General features: G+C 41.8%; 1 protein-coding gene across 6 annotated transcripts in view; it reads right to left on the bottom strand.

Annotated features, from left to right (window-relative positions):
- Positions 1-649: 649 nt before the first annotated feature.
- The window catches only part of arhgap12b (Rho GTPase activating protein 12b), a 62,437-nt gene continuing 43,670 nt past the window's right edge, over positions 650-19,416 (bottom strand). For 2 of the 6 annotated variants that reach the window (XM_024279597.2, XM_024279598.2), the window contains exons 3-18: positions 12,611-12,883; positions 11,208-11,348; positions 11,056-11,136; positions 10,323-10,445; positions 8,464-8,538; positions 8,264-8,325; positions 8,112-8,193; positions 6,079-6,183; positions 5,902-6,000; positions 4,423-4,525; positions 4,226-4,345; positions 4,047-4,145; positions 3,564-3,641; positions 1,947-2,081; positions 1,758-1,863; positions 650-1,329 (exon numbers count right to left, since the gene is read on the bottom strand). In XM_024279597.2, the coding sequence (XP_024135365.1) occupies positions 1,155-1,329; positions 1,758-1,863; positions 1,947-2,081; positions 3,564-3,641; positions 4,047-4,145; positions 4,226-4,345; positions 4,423-4,525; positions 5,902-6,000; positions 6,079-6,183; positions 8,112-8,193; positions 8,264-8,325; positions 8,464-8,538; positions 10,323-10,445; positions 11,056-11,136; positions 11,208-11,348; positions 12,611-12,883 (1,857 nt within the window). In that variant the 3' untranslated portion in view covers positions 650-1,154. Of the gene's footprint in view, positions 1,330-1,757; positions 1,864-1,946; positions 2,082-3,563; positions 3,642-4,046; positions 4,146-4,225; positions 4,346-4,422; positions 4,526-5,901; positions 6,001-6,078; positions 6,184-8,111; positions 8,194-8,263; positions 8,326-8,463; positions 8,539-8,747; positions 8,820-10,322; positions 10,446-11,055; positions 11,137-11,207; positions 11,349-12,610; positions 12,884-19,416 lie in introns of all 6 variants that reach the window. The other 4 variants (XM_024279599.2, XM_024279600.2, XM_024279603.2 and 1 more) reach the window with 4 other exon arrangements.

Genomic DNA, 19,416 nt, shown 5'->3' with positions numbered 1-19,416 from the left:
TTATTGCCAGGATTTTACTAATACACACCCATAGTTTTTAAATCAACATTTTAGAGAAAAACAGCTGTCATTATTCTGTTCCTTTGATTTTGTTCAAAACATCTATTTTTATGAACATTTTTGATGAATAAGATGATGTTCTATCTGCTAACTTGTGAACTAAAATGTTTTTTCATTTCTTTAAAATATTCCACTTGTAAAGGTTTAGTCCCTTTACGGTATAACGTTTTATAACGATGGAATCTGGGACGTTCAGGTGAAGCTTCGACATTACCTTGCCAGCTCTTCAACACAGACGTTTCAGAGCTGCAGGATCCAGATGACGAAAAGCCTCTGATCAGGCAGTTTTGCTCAGCGATCGCTAAATCTAAGTTGGCACTGAAGCAATTACCTAATTAGACATCAATTAATCCGCGGGGCTCAGCTCTGCAGCCGCGTTTGACCCGAACAGTCGGGCGCACGAAACCAGCCGAGCAGATTAATGGAAGCGGAGCGGCAGAGGTGCTGCGGCGCTGGAGAAATCTCCGCTAATGCAGCCGCGGCTTCATTTCCTAATGAACAGGTAGGGATTAATTGATTGAGACGTGAAAGCCTAATCAGTCAAGTCGGCGAGCGGCGCTGAGGAGATTCATTCAGGCTGCGGCGGGCGGCCAGCTTCAGCTTGTCTTTTTATTAGACGATTCACAAACATTAGTTAGCTTCAAAAATGACATTCAAAATGTGCAAACGAACCCAGAACAAACTAAAGCGACACACACGCCCGTCGGTTTTCTTCTCCCACATTCTTTGTCTTCAAATGTACAAAAATCAAAATCTCACTTCTTCACCGTCAAAGCACACACTCACTTCAGCCACAGGAACAGCTACTTCAGGGGGGGCAAACGGCAGGTCTCGAGGGCCGTACCTGCCGTTTGACCCCCATGATCTACTTTGTGCCTCTGTACAAATACTCAGAGCGCCCCCACCAGGGGGAGCATCACCAGTTCATGTGGGAGGAGCCATCAGTGGTGAACACGGCGGCTCCTTCTCTTCAAGTCACGAGCAAACACTGATTAAAAAAAGGAGGAGGTTCAAGTGCCAAAACCAGTCTGGTTCTTCTGGACCCAATAGCCTTTCACCAGAATCCGTCCAGTGCTCAGTCCAGTGCTCCTCTTCTACCTCCCGAACACGCTGTCGTACTCCAGCAGGATCAGCTCCACTATCTGGTTCTGGTAGACCATGTGGACGGCGATGTTGCCCGTCTCCGTCTCGGGCCGCAGCAGCGTGGGTCCGAACACGATGGCCACGCTCTGGGAGGTCATGCGGTTGGCCTCTCCGTGCTCAACCACCCTGCAGGAGGAAGAGAAGATGAAGAGGACGCCGCCGCTCCCGCCGCCCGCATAATGGCCTTTTGAAATAGAATCTACATCCTCGCATGCAGATGAAGAAAACAATAACATATTCATGGAGGAGAGGAAACGCAAGATTAAAGCGGCGCGCGATGAATGTCACGCTGTAAATTTCTGCAGGAAACACCACTTTATAGCTGCTGAATTCCTGCTAACACCATATAAATGCAAATCAGACGCCTAAGAAAATGTCAGTGCGAGCGCGGGGAAGCGCCGCCGGCGGTGGACTGAGAGGCCCCGCCTGCAGAAGGTAAACATCTGACAAAATTCACTTCATTTACAGGAGTCACTCCTAATCTGTTATTCTCTGCTAAAAAACCCAATCTAATGTTACCATGACTCAGGGATTTCATTCTGATCTGGTCTCACCTGCGCAGGTGTTTGAAGAGCGCCTGCATCGTGTCGTGGTTGGGCTTTGGCAGCTTCTTGATCAAGTCTTTGACGGCGTTGACTCTCTGCTTGTAGTCGGAGCACTCTGAGGCAGAGACACACAGTCAGTGGAGGAGACGTGAGCAGAGGGCCACCCGGTGGCGACCTGAAGAACTGCGGGGAACTCACTGATGGCGTTCACAAAGTCGTAGAAGGAGCCGTAGGTGAAGAGCGGCTCGGGAAGCTCCCTGAAGAACATCTTCAGAGCGCCGGTGGTGACGTGGATGTCCTCCCACTTACTGTCGTTCAGGTCCACCGTCTCATCTGTCAAACAGGATTTCCAGATTGAAACAACTCTCTTTTGGTCTTTTTTCACAAATTCAAACAAAAATGTTAACTTCTAATCCAATAGAGTTCACAGATCTTCTTCAGCTAAACTTTTTTTATGACGGTGGATTGTGTTCTGCTTCCTGATTGGATGTTGACCTGTCAATTAATCTCCTCAGTGTGTTCACTTTACAACATTGACATAAATCTTCAATCATGATCAGATCTTTGTTTTCATTCTAATACTAGAGAACATTTCTATGAAGGTTTGAACTTTAAGAGTTTAAACAGAGTGAAGATGTTCACATCTGTCTGAGTCTGTAGTGAGGAGTTTCACAGCCTTAAAATATCTGTTATGGTCACGTTCAGTCTGAGATAATCTCCACCCGGGCCAGACACCCCCATGATAAAACAAACTCACACCTGCATCTCTGTTTGGTCTGATTCCACTCCAGCTCCAGAATCCAAACCAAAGACACAACCAGTATGGACTAAATGTTTTGACATCTGTTTGATGTGTTGACATTTTGAGATTTCAATTTCATTCTTTTAAGGTTTTCAACCTATCTTTATGATCACCATCTACTGTTATCAAGAGACAAATCCACCAAAAATAAACAGAAAAGAAAAATCTTTGAATGATTGAGTTAATTCCATGTCCTTTGGAAAATAAAGTCTATCGAGTCAGGCAGGACCAAATAACTAAAGTTATTCTACTTGTTATGCTCTATTTAGAACGTAACTCTCACAATAAATGATGGAATCCCAGCATCTTCTCAGGGTGGGCCATGTGTGTTGCTGGAGCCTATCCTAGCTACCACAGAGTGAAGCGTACAGGCAAGCAAATGCAGAAAAGATCCGGTGGGTTTCAAACCAGAGACAAAATGGTTGGTGTGAGACAATATTATGAAAAATAACCAAAATAAAAGCTGTGAAATCCAGCAGGAAGTGTTTGTTATGAAAAAGATGTGTAAAAAAAGAAAACGTTTAAAGTTAGATTTTTTTTATCTAATGTGTAAAAAAAAACCTTGCTTTTCTAAGATGAAGACAACTTTTTTTCTTTGGGTTTTTCCAACAACTGAGCTGTCCACACATGTGCCTGTCTGTAAATCAAATCAAAGAGGGGTTAAGGGTAACCAAACCTTAAATTAACTTTTTTTGGCTGTTGATCTCTATAAATGGGGTTTTAAAAGTGTTTTATGTGTTGGTCATTTTTTGACAAATTGAAATAAAACTGTTTAATTCTTCAAAATATAGTCAAAAATCGTCTGTGTGCTGCCCCCTACAGGTTGAATTGAGGTATTACAGTTGAATTTTGTTCTGATCAAACCATGTAAGTTTCAGAAGTCTGACATCATGATTCTGCAGCTCCAGTAATGATAACAGTCCTGCCCCCAAGCCCCGCCCTTCCGACTGGATTTCCAAATTACAGCAGTGGGTGGAGTCAGCCTCAGAGAGGAAGCTGCGGCGGACGCTCACCGTGGTTAACAGCAAAGCGCAGCTTCTGTATCACGGCCAGGTTCCCGCTGACTCTGTACAGACCGTCCACACTGAGACCTGCAGGACCGGAGAACACGAGGACATGAACAAGGCGGCCATCGCATTTCTAAATGGTCCTTTTTTTATTTAAGAGAAATTTCGAAGGAAAAGTAAAAATAAAAAAATGAGAAAAATAAATAAAAATTTAAAAACTGATGTATTTTACCACTTTTTTAAGAAATATATCTATAATAACAGATTTCCTAAGAATTTACATTTCAGGTTTAATCTGGATTATGAGTTTGGTGCATAGATTTGGTGCGGCTCGAGCCGCTTTTCTCCTTCAGAATCTACTGGAATGATTGAGTTAATGGTTGAAAAGTTACAGTATGTTAAAGTTTTCGTGTTTAAGCGTCACCGACGACGCCTCAGGTGTTGAAGGGTTCAGGCGTTCAGGCGACAGAAGAAGATCTTGGGTCATACCCGTGTTCTCCACGTGCTCCATGCACATCCTGACGAAGTTGGGAACCGTCGTGTTCTCCCGCTGGCACAGACTGGTCAGACTGCAGCCGAACACCTGATCTGTGAGGAGGAGAACACAGAGGAGGTCATGGCTCTGCTCCTCCACATCAGCGCCTCCAGCGAGGAGATCCCTGGATCACCTTTGATGTAGCCTTTGTCTCGGACCGCCTGGTAGGTGGGCCGTCTGGTCAGGAACTTCTTGAGCTTCATCCTGGTTTTCTTCTGGTCTGAAGAATCCATGCTCACAGAGGTCTTCATCACTGGGAGGAGAGAAGAGGATGATGACATGAAGATGTTTCTGTCTCCTCAGAGGAGAACTAAGGAGCATCGCTCTCACTTCTGTTCTTCTTGGAGTCCCGGTGGTCCTTCTCCTTGTCCTGCTTCTCGGCTCCTGGAGACTCTGGCATGTCTTCCTCGATGGCCTCGTCTGACTCCCAAGCCTATGATCGCAGGTCATCACATTCAATCAGCCCAACTTTACATTATAAGACTGAAGTTACAAGAAAGACTTGATGACTATGACATTTTTAAAATGAATTTGGCTTTTAGCTAATATTTAGATGGCTGTCAGCTTCAGCATTTTCAGGTCTCAGTTTTAGCATGTTTAGCTGTCAACTTCAGTGTGTTTTAGCTGTCAGGTTCAGCGGTTTCAGCTACCAATTTCAACGTTTTTAGCTATCAACTTCAGCATTTCTTAGTCATCAGTTTCAGGGTTTTAAGCTATCACTTTCAGCGTTTTCTGTTATCAACTTCAGCGTTTTCAGCTTTCGACTTCTTGATTCTTTAAAAGTCTACATGACTTTCTTTCAAAATAAAATCCATCCTATTCCACATAAAATATGGTGAAATATGAGTAGTAATGAAAAATAAACACACACAAAACCACATGCTAATGAAGTGACCCGTATCATGTTTGTCATAGAAAGTGCAGCTTAAGTTCTGGTGTGTAAATTCTGGTTATGTGTACTGACTTCAGATTGTTTCTGTTTGGTAAACAGCACTTAAAAATCTGTCAAAATCTTTCAGTTTTGGTAAACTATGAGGGCAAAATGCTTGATGGATTGCTGGAGCATTATGGGTACTGTAGTCAGGATCCTGGTGGAGTGATAAATACTGTCCTTCAACTATTTATAAAGGAATTAAAATAACATAACAATTAGATTTTTATGACCTTTTTGGTTAATAAACCTCGTCCAAAAAACATGTTACTTTTTTAAATTAAACATATGTTTTATTTTTTCTTTAACCAGAGAGCCACAATGGATCACAATCACAATGCCTCAGGTTGCAGACCCCTGGGATATACTACTAATTGGTCTAATTTTTAAAATGTTTTAGTATAATTTTTTCTATAAAGATTACAGAAATTAATTATTTAAAATTTGACTTTGTGTGGCGATTGTGTTAGCATTTCACTGTTAAAAAGTGTTGTAAAGCTGTTTTTCTCCCCTACAGAATCCGCTGGAGTTACATTAATGTCGTAAACAACTGAAGAGTTACACTAGTTGATAGAATGTAAGCTCAGGTGTTGCTGAATCTTCATACAGGACTTAAAGATTAAATAAAAAGCTTAGAATCTAAAAGACTGACAGAATTGTCTGGTTGTTCTGTTCTTCTCTTTGTATTTCTCTGATTTGAAGTGTTTGATCTTTAATTACAGGGTTCTGTACCGCACATCTGAGATCAGCCAACACTGAACCAGTTTCTGAATAAATCCAAACACTGAATCAGTCTGAACTTCTCAGTGGCCTCCAAACCCCACGAGAAGTTCTAGAAACATCCGAGAAGCTTCTGGACTCCAGGGAGGTCCACTCACGTGCGTGTTGATGGCCTCCGTGAGGGCCCGGTACCAGTCATTGGCGACGCTGTCGATCTCAGACTGGATCAGCAGCTCCGTGCCCTGTCGGGTCTTCAGCTGCAAGGGGGGGGGAGCGACCACAGATCAATGCTTGCTGCTCCTCGGAGGCTCAGACTAAACGAGGAGCAGACAAACCTCGATCACGTGCTTCTTGCTGGACTTCTCCTTGGAGGCCCACTCCACCGATGCTCCGCGGAGATCCACGGTGAACTCCGGCTTCGACTGATTGCTGCCAAACTTCTGGATTAAACAGACACACGATGGGATTCAGAGTCGAACTGTTTTTCAGAGGATTCAGTCCAGTTAAAGTCACAAAAGAAAAACAAATAGTCACATTAGTGTCATGAATCAAAACAAGCTGTAAGTCAACAAACACAGTAGTGTCACTGATCTGAAAACCAAAAACACATTAGTTCATGTTATGGAGTTGTTAAAACTCACTTAAATGCAGAGTTAACATGTTAAATCTCAGTAAAACTCAACAAACAACACTATTTAACATCATAAATGACTTCTATATCGTGTTGTTTCGTTTATTGCAGGGGTCATAAATACACACTTTTCTCAGACAGACGTGAACCTTTTCACACTTTTATCTCTTGTCTAAACTCTCAAAGTTCAAACCTTCGAAGAAAACTAAATCCAGTTTTATAGAATAAAAACAAAGATCAGATTGAAGACTTGTGCAACTTTGACAAACTGAACGTTTTGTACAGGAGACATGGCGCCGAAGAGATTGACAACGTCTACAGCCAATCAGGAACAGCTAGAAAGAGCAAAAAAACATGCAAAAAATATGCATGACTGCAGAATGTAGACCGCAATACAAGAGGAAAAACGCCTTTTTGAAAACATATGATTAATTATACTTAATAGTCTATGGAAAAAAAAAGAATGGACAATATTAGCCAGTTCTCAACTGTTCAAATATCTGCTCCAATGAAAAAAAGTGTCTTTAACATTTTTAACATTTTAATTTTTCTGATAATGGCAGACATATATAAAACAATTATGCTCAAAATTGCATATTTTAATATTTCTCTATTCAAATTGTTGTAAATCAGGAGCAGCAAAAAAAATAAATAAATAAAAAAAATAACAACTCTTGAAAAAGATTGCAGATGTAATGTAGAAAATAGAAGCTCCGCTCCATTCTGATGCATCCACTAACAGACAAATAGATCCATGAATGTCTTTGTTTTCCTCATATGAGCTGGAAACTGAATCTAAACTGTACGGCTGGATAGCTCTGTTAATGCTCTCCATTATTGCACCGCTAATGTTAGGTATATGGGTGATGGAGAAAAGGGGGCGGGCTTACTCCATGCCAACAGTCCCAACCACAACTCAGAAGTGAATTTCTACGTTGCTCTACAGAAACTATGACCAAGAAATGATACTTTTTTAAAATTTTGGCTAAAAACAGTGTCCTCATAAAAAAAAAAAAAAGATTAAAAGATCGTAGTGGGTTTTTAGGAGATTAAATGCAACAAACTTCAGGCAAATCTCAAAAGTGGTGTTTGTCGTAAGCCATCAGACGTCTGTTTAGAGGAAAAAACCACCAGCACAGTTCTTAGAGAAGAGCTCTGCTGCTTTCAAACTGTTAACAGTGAACAAAGTGGTTAATGGGAGAGCTTAAGTCAAAGTGAAAACACACAAATCCCACATCTCACTGCTGAACTTCAAACGTTCATGTATAGAAAGTCTCATCCTCCAAGACTATGGTTTTTCTGTTTCTCTGACTAAAAGAGGAAGCAGGCTCATACAGACAAACAGCTCTCAGAAGGTCTGGCGTGCAGCTTTAAAACTGCTGAAGGCCCCGCCCCCCTCACGTGTTAGCCTCTGCTTCAACGCTTCAGTTTCAGCAGGCAGTAAGGGGGTGGGTCAAACAGAAAGAACGTGGGGGGAGCTTTAGCACATGCAGACAGACGGGACATACAGCGGCAGCCTGCGCCGGCCGACAGTTCACATAGGCCACAGCGGGGCGGGGCTTGGCTGAGCGCCTCCAGCTGCTGAGCAGAGTGAGGAGCAGCTCCGGGATGGAGCCGCCTCGGTAATAGGACTTCAAGGAGGAGGAGGAGAGCGGGAAACAGACCAGGATGAAGAAACAGGATGAGAGAAACACAGAGAAGATGGATGGGCTGTAGAAGGGATGACGGGAAACCTACCCAGGTGGTCCCTCCTCCCTGACCCTTGGCAAAGAGGAGGGAGGAGCCCTGCAGCACGGTCCAGGAGGAGGTCCAGTTCTTCCTGTTGGAGAGAAACAAACATTAAAGAAACAGACTTTTTTGAGGGAGTCTGCTAGAAAGCGTTTCCTCACCTGACTTTTTTCCCGTTCTCGGTGATTTTGGTGACGTTGAGGACTCCACACTTCTCCGAGGGCTGAGGACGGAGAAACAGGTGAGAATGCAGCTCTGACGGGTGTAACTAAGCTGGACATGGTTAGAGGGTGTTGAGGTGTGGCCTGCAGCAGACAGATGTGGGGTGAGTGGGTGAGCAAGCGGCAGCAGGGATACTAACGGTCGGAGAGAGTTTAGGAGACGACGGGCAGGAGTCAGAGTCTGTGGAGCTCTGCTTCAGCACCGGAGCGCACTCCTACCAACAAGAGGCACAACATGAGCCAACCACACCAGGACGGGCAAGCTGAGGTTAGGGAGCATGGAAACAGGTTACTGTCAGATTGGGTTACAGAGACAATGACGGGGACACATTCACACTCCATCATCACATCACACGCCTGATTGGCCGGAGAAGAATTTTTTTAAGCGCTGACAGAGAATCTGATCGGAGGAGTCGGCACTAACTTTCTGATGGAACAGAGAGAGGTGCACTTCGCTCTGGCCTGGCTCAGAAACCAGCCGCCTGAGTTTGGAGAACTGAAACAAACACAGAGTTTAGCTGTTCGAGGGTCTGAGCGGCTGAGGAGTTTGGGGTCCAGAGAAACAGAACCACCACATGCAGAGGAGACAGAGGAAACTCCTTTATGCACCCAGTGATCTCTCAGGCTCTGTAGCTCTAAAAAATAATGTAATTTTTGTTTAAGTGTTGATGAAAATCATGTTTTGTGGCATTTTTCTGATGATCGACGACATGTAAAAGGGAAATTAAGACCAGACTTCGATTACTGAATATTTCTTTATTCAGACTGATGAAAGTAGTGATGTAGAAACTACAATCGGCTCCCTGCTCCGCCCAATTCTGATGCATCCACTTACAGATCCATGAACGTCTTTGTTTTCCTCGTCTAAACTGGAATCTGGACACAAACTGTACGGCTGGATAGCTACGATAATGCTATTTTGTTGTTCCACTAAGTTGGATAAGTTAGCAATAATCGATGGGTGATGGGATGTGGGGGCGGGCTTACTCTGCACCACCAGTCCCGCTAGTGAGGTGAAAGAGGTGAATTTCTAATGAACTCCTGCTGGTCTGCAGAAACTATGACAACAAAGTTCTTCTGATTTTGGCTAAAAATGGCATAATTATAATAATAAAACAAACACTGGGAACACTTTTACAAAAGATTAAAAGATAATAAAGAGCTTTGAGCATAAAAAACAACGTTTATTTTTAACAAATTTATTCAGAGCCAGATGGGCTTTTAGAAGTTGATCAAAAAAACATTTTCCGTACAAAAAAAAATAGTAGGAAGTGAAACAAGAATGAAGCTGTTCTGATAAACTGTTGCAGCCACAGATGTGCAGCAGCTTCTCCGTCTGACTCTCAGCGCCGTGAAGATGGAGGATCAGCAGACACGCCATGCAGACACGGGGACGGTATTTAACGTGACACGGGATTATAGAAATGATCGTCTGATAAAAACATGCTTAGGAATCATCAGTAATGTCATGCTCATCAATCAGAGAGACAACGCGAGATTTAGTCACAAGACAACCTTAAAACTACCAATAACAATATTTACATAAATGCATAAATACATAAATTTTTAAATTATCAATAAATATCTGAGAAAAAAAAAAACTAGAATTAGGAAAAAAAAAATTAAATAAGAGGACACGATTGAACCATGAACAGGACTAAAGTTAAAACTAATAATTTCAGTAAAGCCATCTGCTAACTTAAAAGGACGACCTAAATGAATTGGAATATTTTTATATTCTTTCAACCACTTAGATTAATAAATACCAAAATTGATATGTTACAAATCGCTTTTTCTGTTTGATACTGGTCAATATAAACAATCCAGATGTATAAAAGCTAAAAGAAATTAGGCTAAAACACAACTTTCTATAAATACTGGATTGCAGCAGTAATTAGTTAGGATAATTCCAATTTTCCTTATTATGGAGCATGTTTTAAGCACGTTTTTCCTCGTCAATAAAACCAAACGAGTCTTGGGAACAGGCTCCTCCCCCTACCTTGTCGTTGAGGTCGAGGACGTAGGTGCTGTGCCTCCATTTGGTTAGGACGATGGGGTCCTGCTGCTTCCGCTCCAGACTGCGGCTCTTGGGAAGCTCGCTGGACTGAGGGGAGACGTTGTACTGCGGACACAGACACGGAGCCGGAGCTCAGCCACGGGGAGGTTCTGGCGGCAGAAGTTCGCCTTTTTACCTGTCGCCTCACCGTCCACAGCCCGCCGGAACAAAGCGTTTTCTCACCTGCAGCTGCACCGAGCTGCTGCTCGCCCATCATGAACGGGGACCGCTCTGATCTGATCTGCGCTAAAGCGTCTAGATTAGGAGAGCTACTAATAGTTCAACCACAGAGCTGGCTGCTCACACCCTCATTACAGCAGCCAGGAGGAGGGGGGCAATTACAGAGCGCCTGATTCAGGCACACCCGTCAACAGGAACACCGCAACAGAATATTCCACCTTAAAAAGTCTTGTTTGAACTTTCTATCTTGAATGAAATTTGGAAGAAATAAAATCATTTGAAACAACGTACTATTTATTTTTGTGTTTTTTTATGGCTCTTCAGGGAAAAACATTTTAACTCTACATCGTTCACTCAAAGAAATGAGTTAAAAAGGTGTTATAAACGAATGTGAACGCTGGTGGATCAAGAGGTTTTCCATTTTCCCAGGAAGCACACAGCTTGAGTCAGAGTGATGTAACAGCAGGCACCGCAGAGGTTTGCCAGGTAATCTCACCTTTGGCAGCTCCCACTCTGACCTGGATCCATCGGCGCTGTAGTAATACGGCCGTCCCTGCTCATCCACATGCTTTATCCACTGAGAACACAAACACCATCAGCACCGCACTAAACAAACAAACAAACATGCGGTGCGGCAGGAGGCTCCACCTTCTCCTGCGTGTGCTCGGACACGTAGAGCGTGTGTCCATGCTCGTCCAGCTCCTCCGACCAGCCTCTAGGGGGCGACCCGTACTGGCTGTCGGACTGACTGGAGTGGGTGCTGTGGCAGTTCTCCTCTGAGGACAGCAGCTGTGGAGATCCAGACCAGATTCAATGCTCACCGCTTGACTTGACATGTGGTTCCTCATTTACAAATGAGAACATCAATATATTCTCAATTTTCTACAAAAAGTTAATTTATAACAGTGTATTTTGACTTTCAAACTAATCTTACATTTATTTTTGTGAAAAAGAAGGTCAATAGATTTACTTTTGCAACTTAAAGTAGCATTTATTTTATACTGAAAATGAATTTATTAAGGAATTTTACATTTTTTGTGTCCACTGCAGTCAGAAATGGTAGAAAACAGTAAGGTGATGTATTTATAAGTTCAAAAGACATCATTAGGAAAACAAATCTGAATCTTTTATCCAACTCAACTCAAGTAAAAAGAGTTTTAGTGAAACAAATATTCTTCAAAAAGAACATAAAATGTAATTGAAGAACCAGTTATAAAAGTCTGAAGAATCTTTTTCTTTCAGAATAGCTCCACAGCAACAGAAAGGGTCATCTGGACTTATTTAATGATACCAATGTATCACTGCACAACTAATATGATCGCACTTTAAAGTTCTTATGATGAGCAATTTTAAGGATGATACAACATCGATTATTCCTCTAAAAATTCCTTTAAAAAAAAATCTAAATTCTGCTACATTCAAGTAAATAGGCTTTGAAAACTGTAGCAAAAAACATTTTTAGGTTTTATTTTCTGTGAAACTGCCATAAAAAAAACAACAACAACAACTTTGATCTCCAGGAAATCACGAAATAGGAACTGTGGTCGTCTGTGAGCAGCGTCCACCACTGCACTGAAAGATCACCTAAAATGCTATTTAATGGGTGAAATGTTCAACCTGTTTCCTGTCAAAACTGATAGAGATGTTTGAGTTTAGGTGTTTTCTTCTCCTTCTTTACTCTAATCTAGACGTGGGTATGGACTTGAAAAAATAAAATAGAAAATACCACAGAAGGCAGAATTTTACTGTATTGCAAAAGAAATCCCTTCAATCACTGCAGTAACGCTGCTCTGCCACAAGGGGACAGTGTTGGATGCATCAGCATGTGCAGGCAGGCTGACAGGAAACAGCGATTCCACATCAAAGGCAGCCGAGCTTCCCGACAGTCAGGAACCACAACAGCATGTTAAATCCTCTGAGGTGCACCGCACCTTCACCGCAGCCGTTCGCTCCGTCACGGTCCGCTGCCAGAATGTTTAGGAACCTGTCTGTCATCAGCACACGTCCCTGAGCGCCGTGACTCTTCACTGATCTGTGTTCAGGCTCCATACCTCATTCTCCACCGTTCCCTGGCTGTCTCCTCTGATGCTGCTGATGCTGCCGCTGGCGTCTCTGGTCCGCGGCGGCTTCCAGGTCCTCTCGCCGGAGGCCCGGTTGTAGTAGAAGTGCCTGCCGCTGAGGTCTTTGTGGGTCTCCCAGTCACCCAGGATGTGGATCGGGGAGCCGGAGGGAACGGGAGGAGGGCTGGACTGAGAGATCTTCAGCTCCTGAAGGTTGGTGTAGACCGGAGAGTCAGGCCGGATCTGACCTGTGGGGGACGTCGTCTGCAAAACAGGACAAGAACCGACCGGTCACTATTGTTGCTTTTAATTTTTGCACACATCCTCTGAACATGTCGTCCGAAACCTTCCAGGATCTGACGAGGACTGTGATCAGATTTCTAAATGTGATGTGAAAATGAGGCAGCAGCAGTGTGGTTTACATACAGTTAAAACCCAACACTGTTCACAGGAACCCATGCAGCATAGGGACTAGAGGTCAGACCTGGATAGAGAAGAGAGTATGACAGAAACTGAGGTTTTATCAAATTCCTTTTAGACCTGTTAGATCACGTTATCTAATTTTATTTAGAAGTGTTTCCTGTTTTTGTAAGCACAAACAAGCCTGTTCTCTGTGCTCCAATGTTGCTAAAGCCGAGTGGCAAAATGTCAGTTAAGAAAAATTGTGAAATATGGAGGAAAATATTTCACAGCAGAGACAAGAGGAAGTTAAAAAATGTTTCTGTGCACACGATGTTAGAACTTCAGAGGATGTTTTTCAAGCAGACCATGATAGTGGCATACAGTCTCTAATGAACGTGTCAAAGTCAAGGCCCTCCAGATCACTTTATTTTATTGTTATTAATGGCACAATGTTATCTTGCGCTTATTTTTAACTTGTATAATTTTGACAAAATATATTTTTATGGAGAGTAAAATATTGAAAGTTATTTAAGGTTAAAGTTGATTTATTCTGGAATAGAATTTTTACCTTTTTATTATTTGTAATTATGTTAAAAAAAATATGGTTTTAAAGTTTTAAAAATTGGCATTCAGCTAGCTTTTTGGACTATTTTAGCTTTTAATATGATTTTATAGGTTAACTTGGAGTTTAACTAATATTTCAGCTATGTGCTAGCTGTTTTGGCTAACCTACATTTTCTGTTTTTTAAGTTTTTTAGTCTAATTTGGCATTTAGCTAACATTTTAGCTTGCTTCAGAGTTTTCAGCTATCACCTTCAACATTTTCAGCTATCACCTTCAGCATTTTCAGCTATCACCTTCAACATTTTCAGCTATCACCTTCAGCATTTTCAGCTATCAACTTCTGCGTTTTCAGCAATCAACTTCAAAATTTACAGCTATCACCTTCAGCATTTTCAGCTATCAGCTTCAGTGTTTTCAGCTATAAGCTTTGGTGTTTTCAGCCATCAACTTCAGAACTTTCAGCTGTCAACTTCAGCATTTTCAGCTATCAGCTTCGGCGTTTTTAGCTATCAGCTTCACCATTTTTGGCTATCAATTTCAGCATCTTCAGCGATCAGCACTTGCATCTTCAGCAACCAAATTCAGCTTACAGCATTTACACTAGCATTATTGAAGGTAATCCTATATAATCTAGTTCATAATTATGGTTTTAAAGTTTGAAAAATGTAGTTTTATCCTGTTTGGCCCGGGACCTAAGGTGTGCTCATTTTGGCCCCCTGTGCGATTGAGTTCGACACCCCTGTTCTAAACTGACCTTTAGAAACACTCCGTGTTTACCGTCCTCCACGCCAACTGTGACACTCGGACACCGGATTCCGCTCTGGATTTGAACCGTTTTCAGGACACAGATGGGACTTCCTGCCAGTCGTGAAATAACAGGGTTCTTGGATATCCTGCACGCATGCCGGAGCAGGTTTCAGTAACGCCGCGCTGTTTGGAGTCAGGTTCAGTCTAAGCCTCTCGCTCTCAGTTCAACACACTGCAGGGGGGTTTGAGCAGCGTGCCAAACCGCAGAGAGAACACAGTCTTGCTGCATTTAGGAATGCAGACAGCGTGGTCCAATTTTAGTCGGTGAAAGTGAAAATTAAGTCTAAATGTGGATAATTGAGCAACCGTCGAGATTCCAAACAGCTCAGAGGGGAAGCCAGCGTGCCGCCGCCGCCAGTCTGACAGATGTTAACCCAGATGTTCTCGAGAAGCAATTCAACAATCAGTCCGGACGCCGCAGAGGGGCTGACGGGGACAAAGGGCCCCCGTTGGCATGCATACCACACAGGTCACAAGTCTTTCATGTCACATTACACATGCTGCTCTCACACAGGGTCCTGAAATCTGACTATTTCCAGCAGCACAACTGTACAACCACATAAACAGAAGAGCTGTACTCCATGTACTTGGTGGTACACACGAAATGAACCAGACCCAATGCTTTGTAAAGCAATCACCAAAACAACAAATAGTTTCGATGCATGACCAAGCATCGGCTCAACAACTAACAGCAACTACTTTTACATTCAAACTTTTTCATCTAGCTTGCAAACGAGCAGGTTGTAGGATCTGAATCAGCTGTAGGGATTTTTACGGTTTAAAATCTCACCGAATACTATACCACTTTACCGAACAGAGGACAAAGTGAGATAAATCCATACTGAGCTACATTTAAGAGTAATTTATTGTTTTTATTAACATTATACCAGACCTGAAAGATTTGTCTTTGTTGCTCATTACAAAATTTAAAAAAGTTTTTTTTCTGAATCTTTTGTTTTTTGTTGTTTCGTAATACTCGAATCAAACTGAAACAAAAATCGAGGTTTGAACTGAATCGTGGGGAAAGTGAATCGTTACATCCCTAGTTAGCGCTGTCCAGAATTTTCTGTAACATCTGGCCATAACCGGTGTGCACAAGTGACCTTTTTTTATCTTCTGCAGTAAATGAGTCTCCTTTTTTAATGCATTTCTAGTCCAAAGAAAACACGAAGGACATCTGGTTCATCGATTACCATGGTAACCAGGAGCAGTACCCTTTCTTCATGTGGACATCCCTAATTTTTTTTTTCTAGAAGGAGGTTTTTGTGAAGGAGTTTTTTCTTAGCGGGAAGGAGGGTCTGAGGGCAAAGATGACCAGTTTAGTTTAGTTTAGTTTAAAGACCAGCTATTGTTTATATTTCATGACCGACTTTCTGCTTTTCTACAATTCCTGGTATGAAGCCCATTGAGACAATTGTTTTGTGATATTGGGCTACATAAATAAAACTGAATTGATTCAAAGTGATAGCCCGAGTAGGACTGGAGTATTGGTCATGTAGGATGTAATGTTCCCCTTGAGCCAGAAGGTGAACAGAGCCTAGGCTTGTTCACTCAACAGAGCCAATAACAGAAGTATCAAACAGATTCGAGGAGTTTGCGTTGATATGCAACACTTGAAATGCAGCGAAAAACCACCAGAATCTGTAGGAATTAGGACACACTTTAACAACCGGTTTTTCCTAGAAATGCAAAACATCTTCACATTTTGAGGTCAAGGAACGGGATTGATCAGACGAGTCTTTGTCAAACTTCAACGGATTGATCTACTTAAGACATATGTGTCAAAGTCAATTGTTATTATTGGCCTGATTCTATCTTGTGCTCATTTCTAACTTGTATAATTTTGACAAAATATATTTTTATGGAGAATAGTTAAAGTTATTTAAGGATTAAGTTGATTTAATCTGGAACAATCTTCCCGTCTGTTTTTATTCATAGTAATATTAAAAAGTTACGGTTTTAAACTTTTAAAAATGTAGTTTTAGTGCTTGATAAGTGTTTATAATCCTGTTTTGGATTTTGGCCCCCTGTGCGATTGATTTTGACACCCCAAACATAAGAGGTTTGGTAAAAGTCGACTGTCTTAACAACCACAAACCAGGTTTTGCAGAAGCGAGCAGAACAAGATGTTCCTGCAGCCTCATTGACCAATAGTTTTGCTGTTGTCACGGTTACATCACTCCAAAAGTGGCGCGAGAGTTTTTTTAGGTTGATCTAAATATATGTTTAAACAGTCATTCTGAAAAAGAAAAAAGGTGATATAAGAACCTTAAAAGTCAACACTATCAAGATGAGTCATTGCTGATAAATGCAAACTAAAACATACAGTGACGGATGGTTTGAAGCATAATAATAAGTGCACTAAAGGAAGGCCTTCCTGTGAATTAAGAGAAAGTGAACTCAACGAGCATTTTTAGCCATTTCCTCCTGCAATGTGCGCCATATGGTGAAACAGTTGGAGATGCAGCAGAGGAACTTTCTGTCCGTTTGAAGTCAACATCAACCGTTTCACTGCAGTTGCCTTAATCTTTAGCTATAAATGCTCCCTGGAAAATAATTTATCACAGAACAAAAGACTGCAGCGACTGCCAACGCTGAAAAAAACGCTTTTTTTTTTTTTTTTTTACTAAAACTGAAGATCAAAAACAAATTTTAAAACTGATTTATTTTTCCTACAGGACACTGAATCTAACCAAACAAACTCCACCTGTCCTGTGTGTGTGTGTGTGCTTCACCTTGCATCTGGGACTGCTGCACTCAAACACATCGTCGTCATCCTCTCCAGCTTTCCTGTATCCCCTGAACACGCTGAATGCGCGGCGCATGGCGGCGATCAGATGCAGCAGGACCCTGCTTTCACCTTCACATAGACAAAGTCCGGCTCTCAGCCCTTCTGCTCGCTCGAGTTCAGAGGGAAACTCGAAACCTGACGGAACAGGATCTCATCTCGCACACGAACTAACGCACAGTGCACACACTCGTCTGACACAACAGGAAGTGGCGCTGAAGAAGTCTCAGAATGCTTCCTCTGTCGGAGAGCGTATCTGCAAGTTTGGTTGAAGCCGTCTGTGCTGACACGCGACACCATCTTTCATTAACCTGACCACACGGGTTAAAAAAACAACACCTCTGCCTTCAAATACTAGAACCACTCATTCACACTAAAAGACTCCTTTACAAACCAAAGACAAATGACCATAATTACACTGTAACCTCTTGCAATGTCCTAACACTTTATTTAAAGACCCAATCTGATGAAAATCATTCTTTTAACATGTTCTTGTAGCATTTTTCTCTTGATGGACATATATTAAGAAAATTAAGATTTAAATTACATTTCTGAGTATTTCTTTATTTGAATCAGGGGTTTCAAACTCATTTTGGATCGTGGCCACACTCAACCTGTCTGATCTCAAGAGGGCCGGACCAGTAACATGAGAGCAAAACAACCCATGTCAACTTGTTATCTGTAGCCTTGTTTTTGTTTTGTTTTCTCCTAGAAGCCTAATCACTTATTATTACTATTATAAGAGCTGTTTTGATAATTGTGGTCAAAGCTGATCACTTTAATAGTAACTTTACAGCAGTGAGTCATGCGGAGAACCTAACTGCATTTTAACATTTTAATTTCTTTTCCTTTGCTTACCCTAGTGGTGGAACTGCGCACTGCGGCCATAACCATAACTCGCCACTGGATTGGGCTAGAAATTAGCTTTTTTTTCCCCGACATCCTTATATTTATTCTCTTCATAACTGGGATGGATTAAACATCAGGCGGGCTGTATTTTTGATACCCCTGATTTAAAAGGTTGTGAATCGGGAGCAGAAAAACGCTTGGAAACTCTGAAAATTCACTCTGATGCATCCGCTTCTGGACAAAAAAACTATGTAGGTCTGTTTTCCTCATCTGAGCTGGCATCTGACTAGACATTGACTGACTGAATTTATCATTTTGAAGATATTTTATTGATTAATCCAATTTTAAATCAAATCCATGCATTCGTTTTTAAGAAATTTTTGCATTTGTATCAAGTTAAAAGTTTTAGATGTTTTCAATACAAACAAATTGTTTTTGCTTGGTTTAAATTTTAAATGAATTAAAAATGCACTTAACAAGCCAACAAAATTAGCTTTAATTAGAAAAGAATTAACATTTAATCAAATCATTTTGACTTGAAAATTAACTAAACAAACAAAAAGATCTAATTTGATTCTTTATTTTGGCAGTGATGTCTCGACTGAAGTGTTTGTGTGCATGTCCCAGTAGGACTAAATGTGTCTAGGATGAGATTTATTTAAGGGAGCAAAGTAAAAACACTCAGATTAATTATTTACATTTGTGGTCAGAGAACGGAGCTTCCTTACACGCCAGTTGACGGTTGTCTCCAACTTCCTGACTATAAATCTCTGATTAAAAATAGTCTTTAATCTGAGTGAGTGCACCACAGAGGACCTGTGTTCCTCACCAGAAACACCTCCTGAAGGAGCGATCCTCTGCTCAACTCCAGTACAGAGAAGCTTCACTGGAAGGACTGGAGACTTGAAAGAAAAAGACTAGCAAGGCAAAAACAAAAGTATTGCTGCTCTAATTAGATTACAGAGAATTGTTGTCCGCACATTCATCAGGATTGTCCTCCTCTGTGGATCCATTCCTGCCAGCAGAAACCCCCTGTGCCTGGGAGTGTGCTGTAAATTAAGCCATAAATAACGCTGAGAGGAAAGAGTCAGTCAGAGGGCAGCGGTGACCTGCTGCGGCACATACTCTCCACTAGGGGTCTCCCTCACATTGGCAGGGAGCAGGGCTGACAGTGGGCGAGAAGGAGAGGGGCTTCTGTCAGCATGGCAACCTGCAGCACCTCCATGTCTGCTCTGTTTACCGCTTCAGTTGGTCAGAAAAAATGAATAAATATTGAAATTATGCTATTTTATTTATTTCTGGTCTCTAATGGATGAAATGAGGCACTCAGATTATTCTGTTGGTCACAAATAAGACCTGCATGGTCCATGGTGTAGACTTAACACTA

Source organism: Oryzias melastigma, linkage group LG20 (genome assembly GCF_002922805.2).
Source record: "Oryzias melastigma strain HK-1 linkage group LG20, ASM292280v2, whole genome shotgun sequence".
Taxonomy (NCBI): Eukaryota; Metazoa; Chordata; class Actinopteri; order Beloniformes; family Adrianichthyidae; genus Oryzias; species Oryzias melastigma.
Note: the sequence above shows the minus strand (reverse complement) of the source record. Positions and strands in the feature narration are given on the sequence as shown.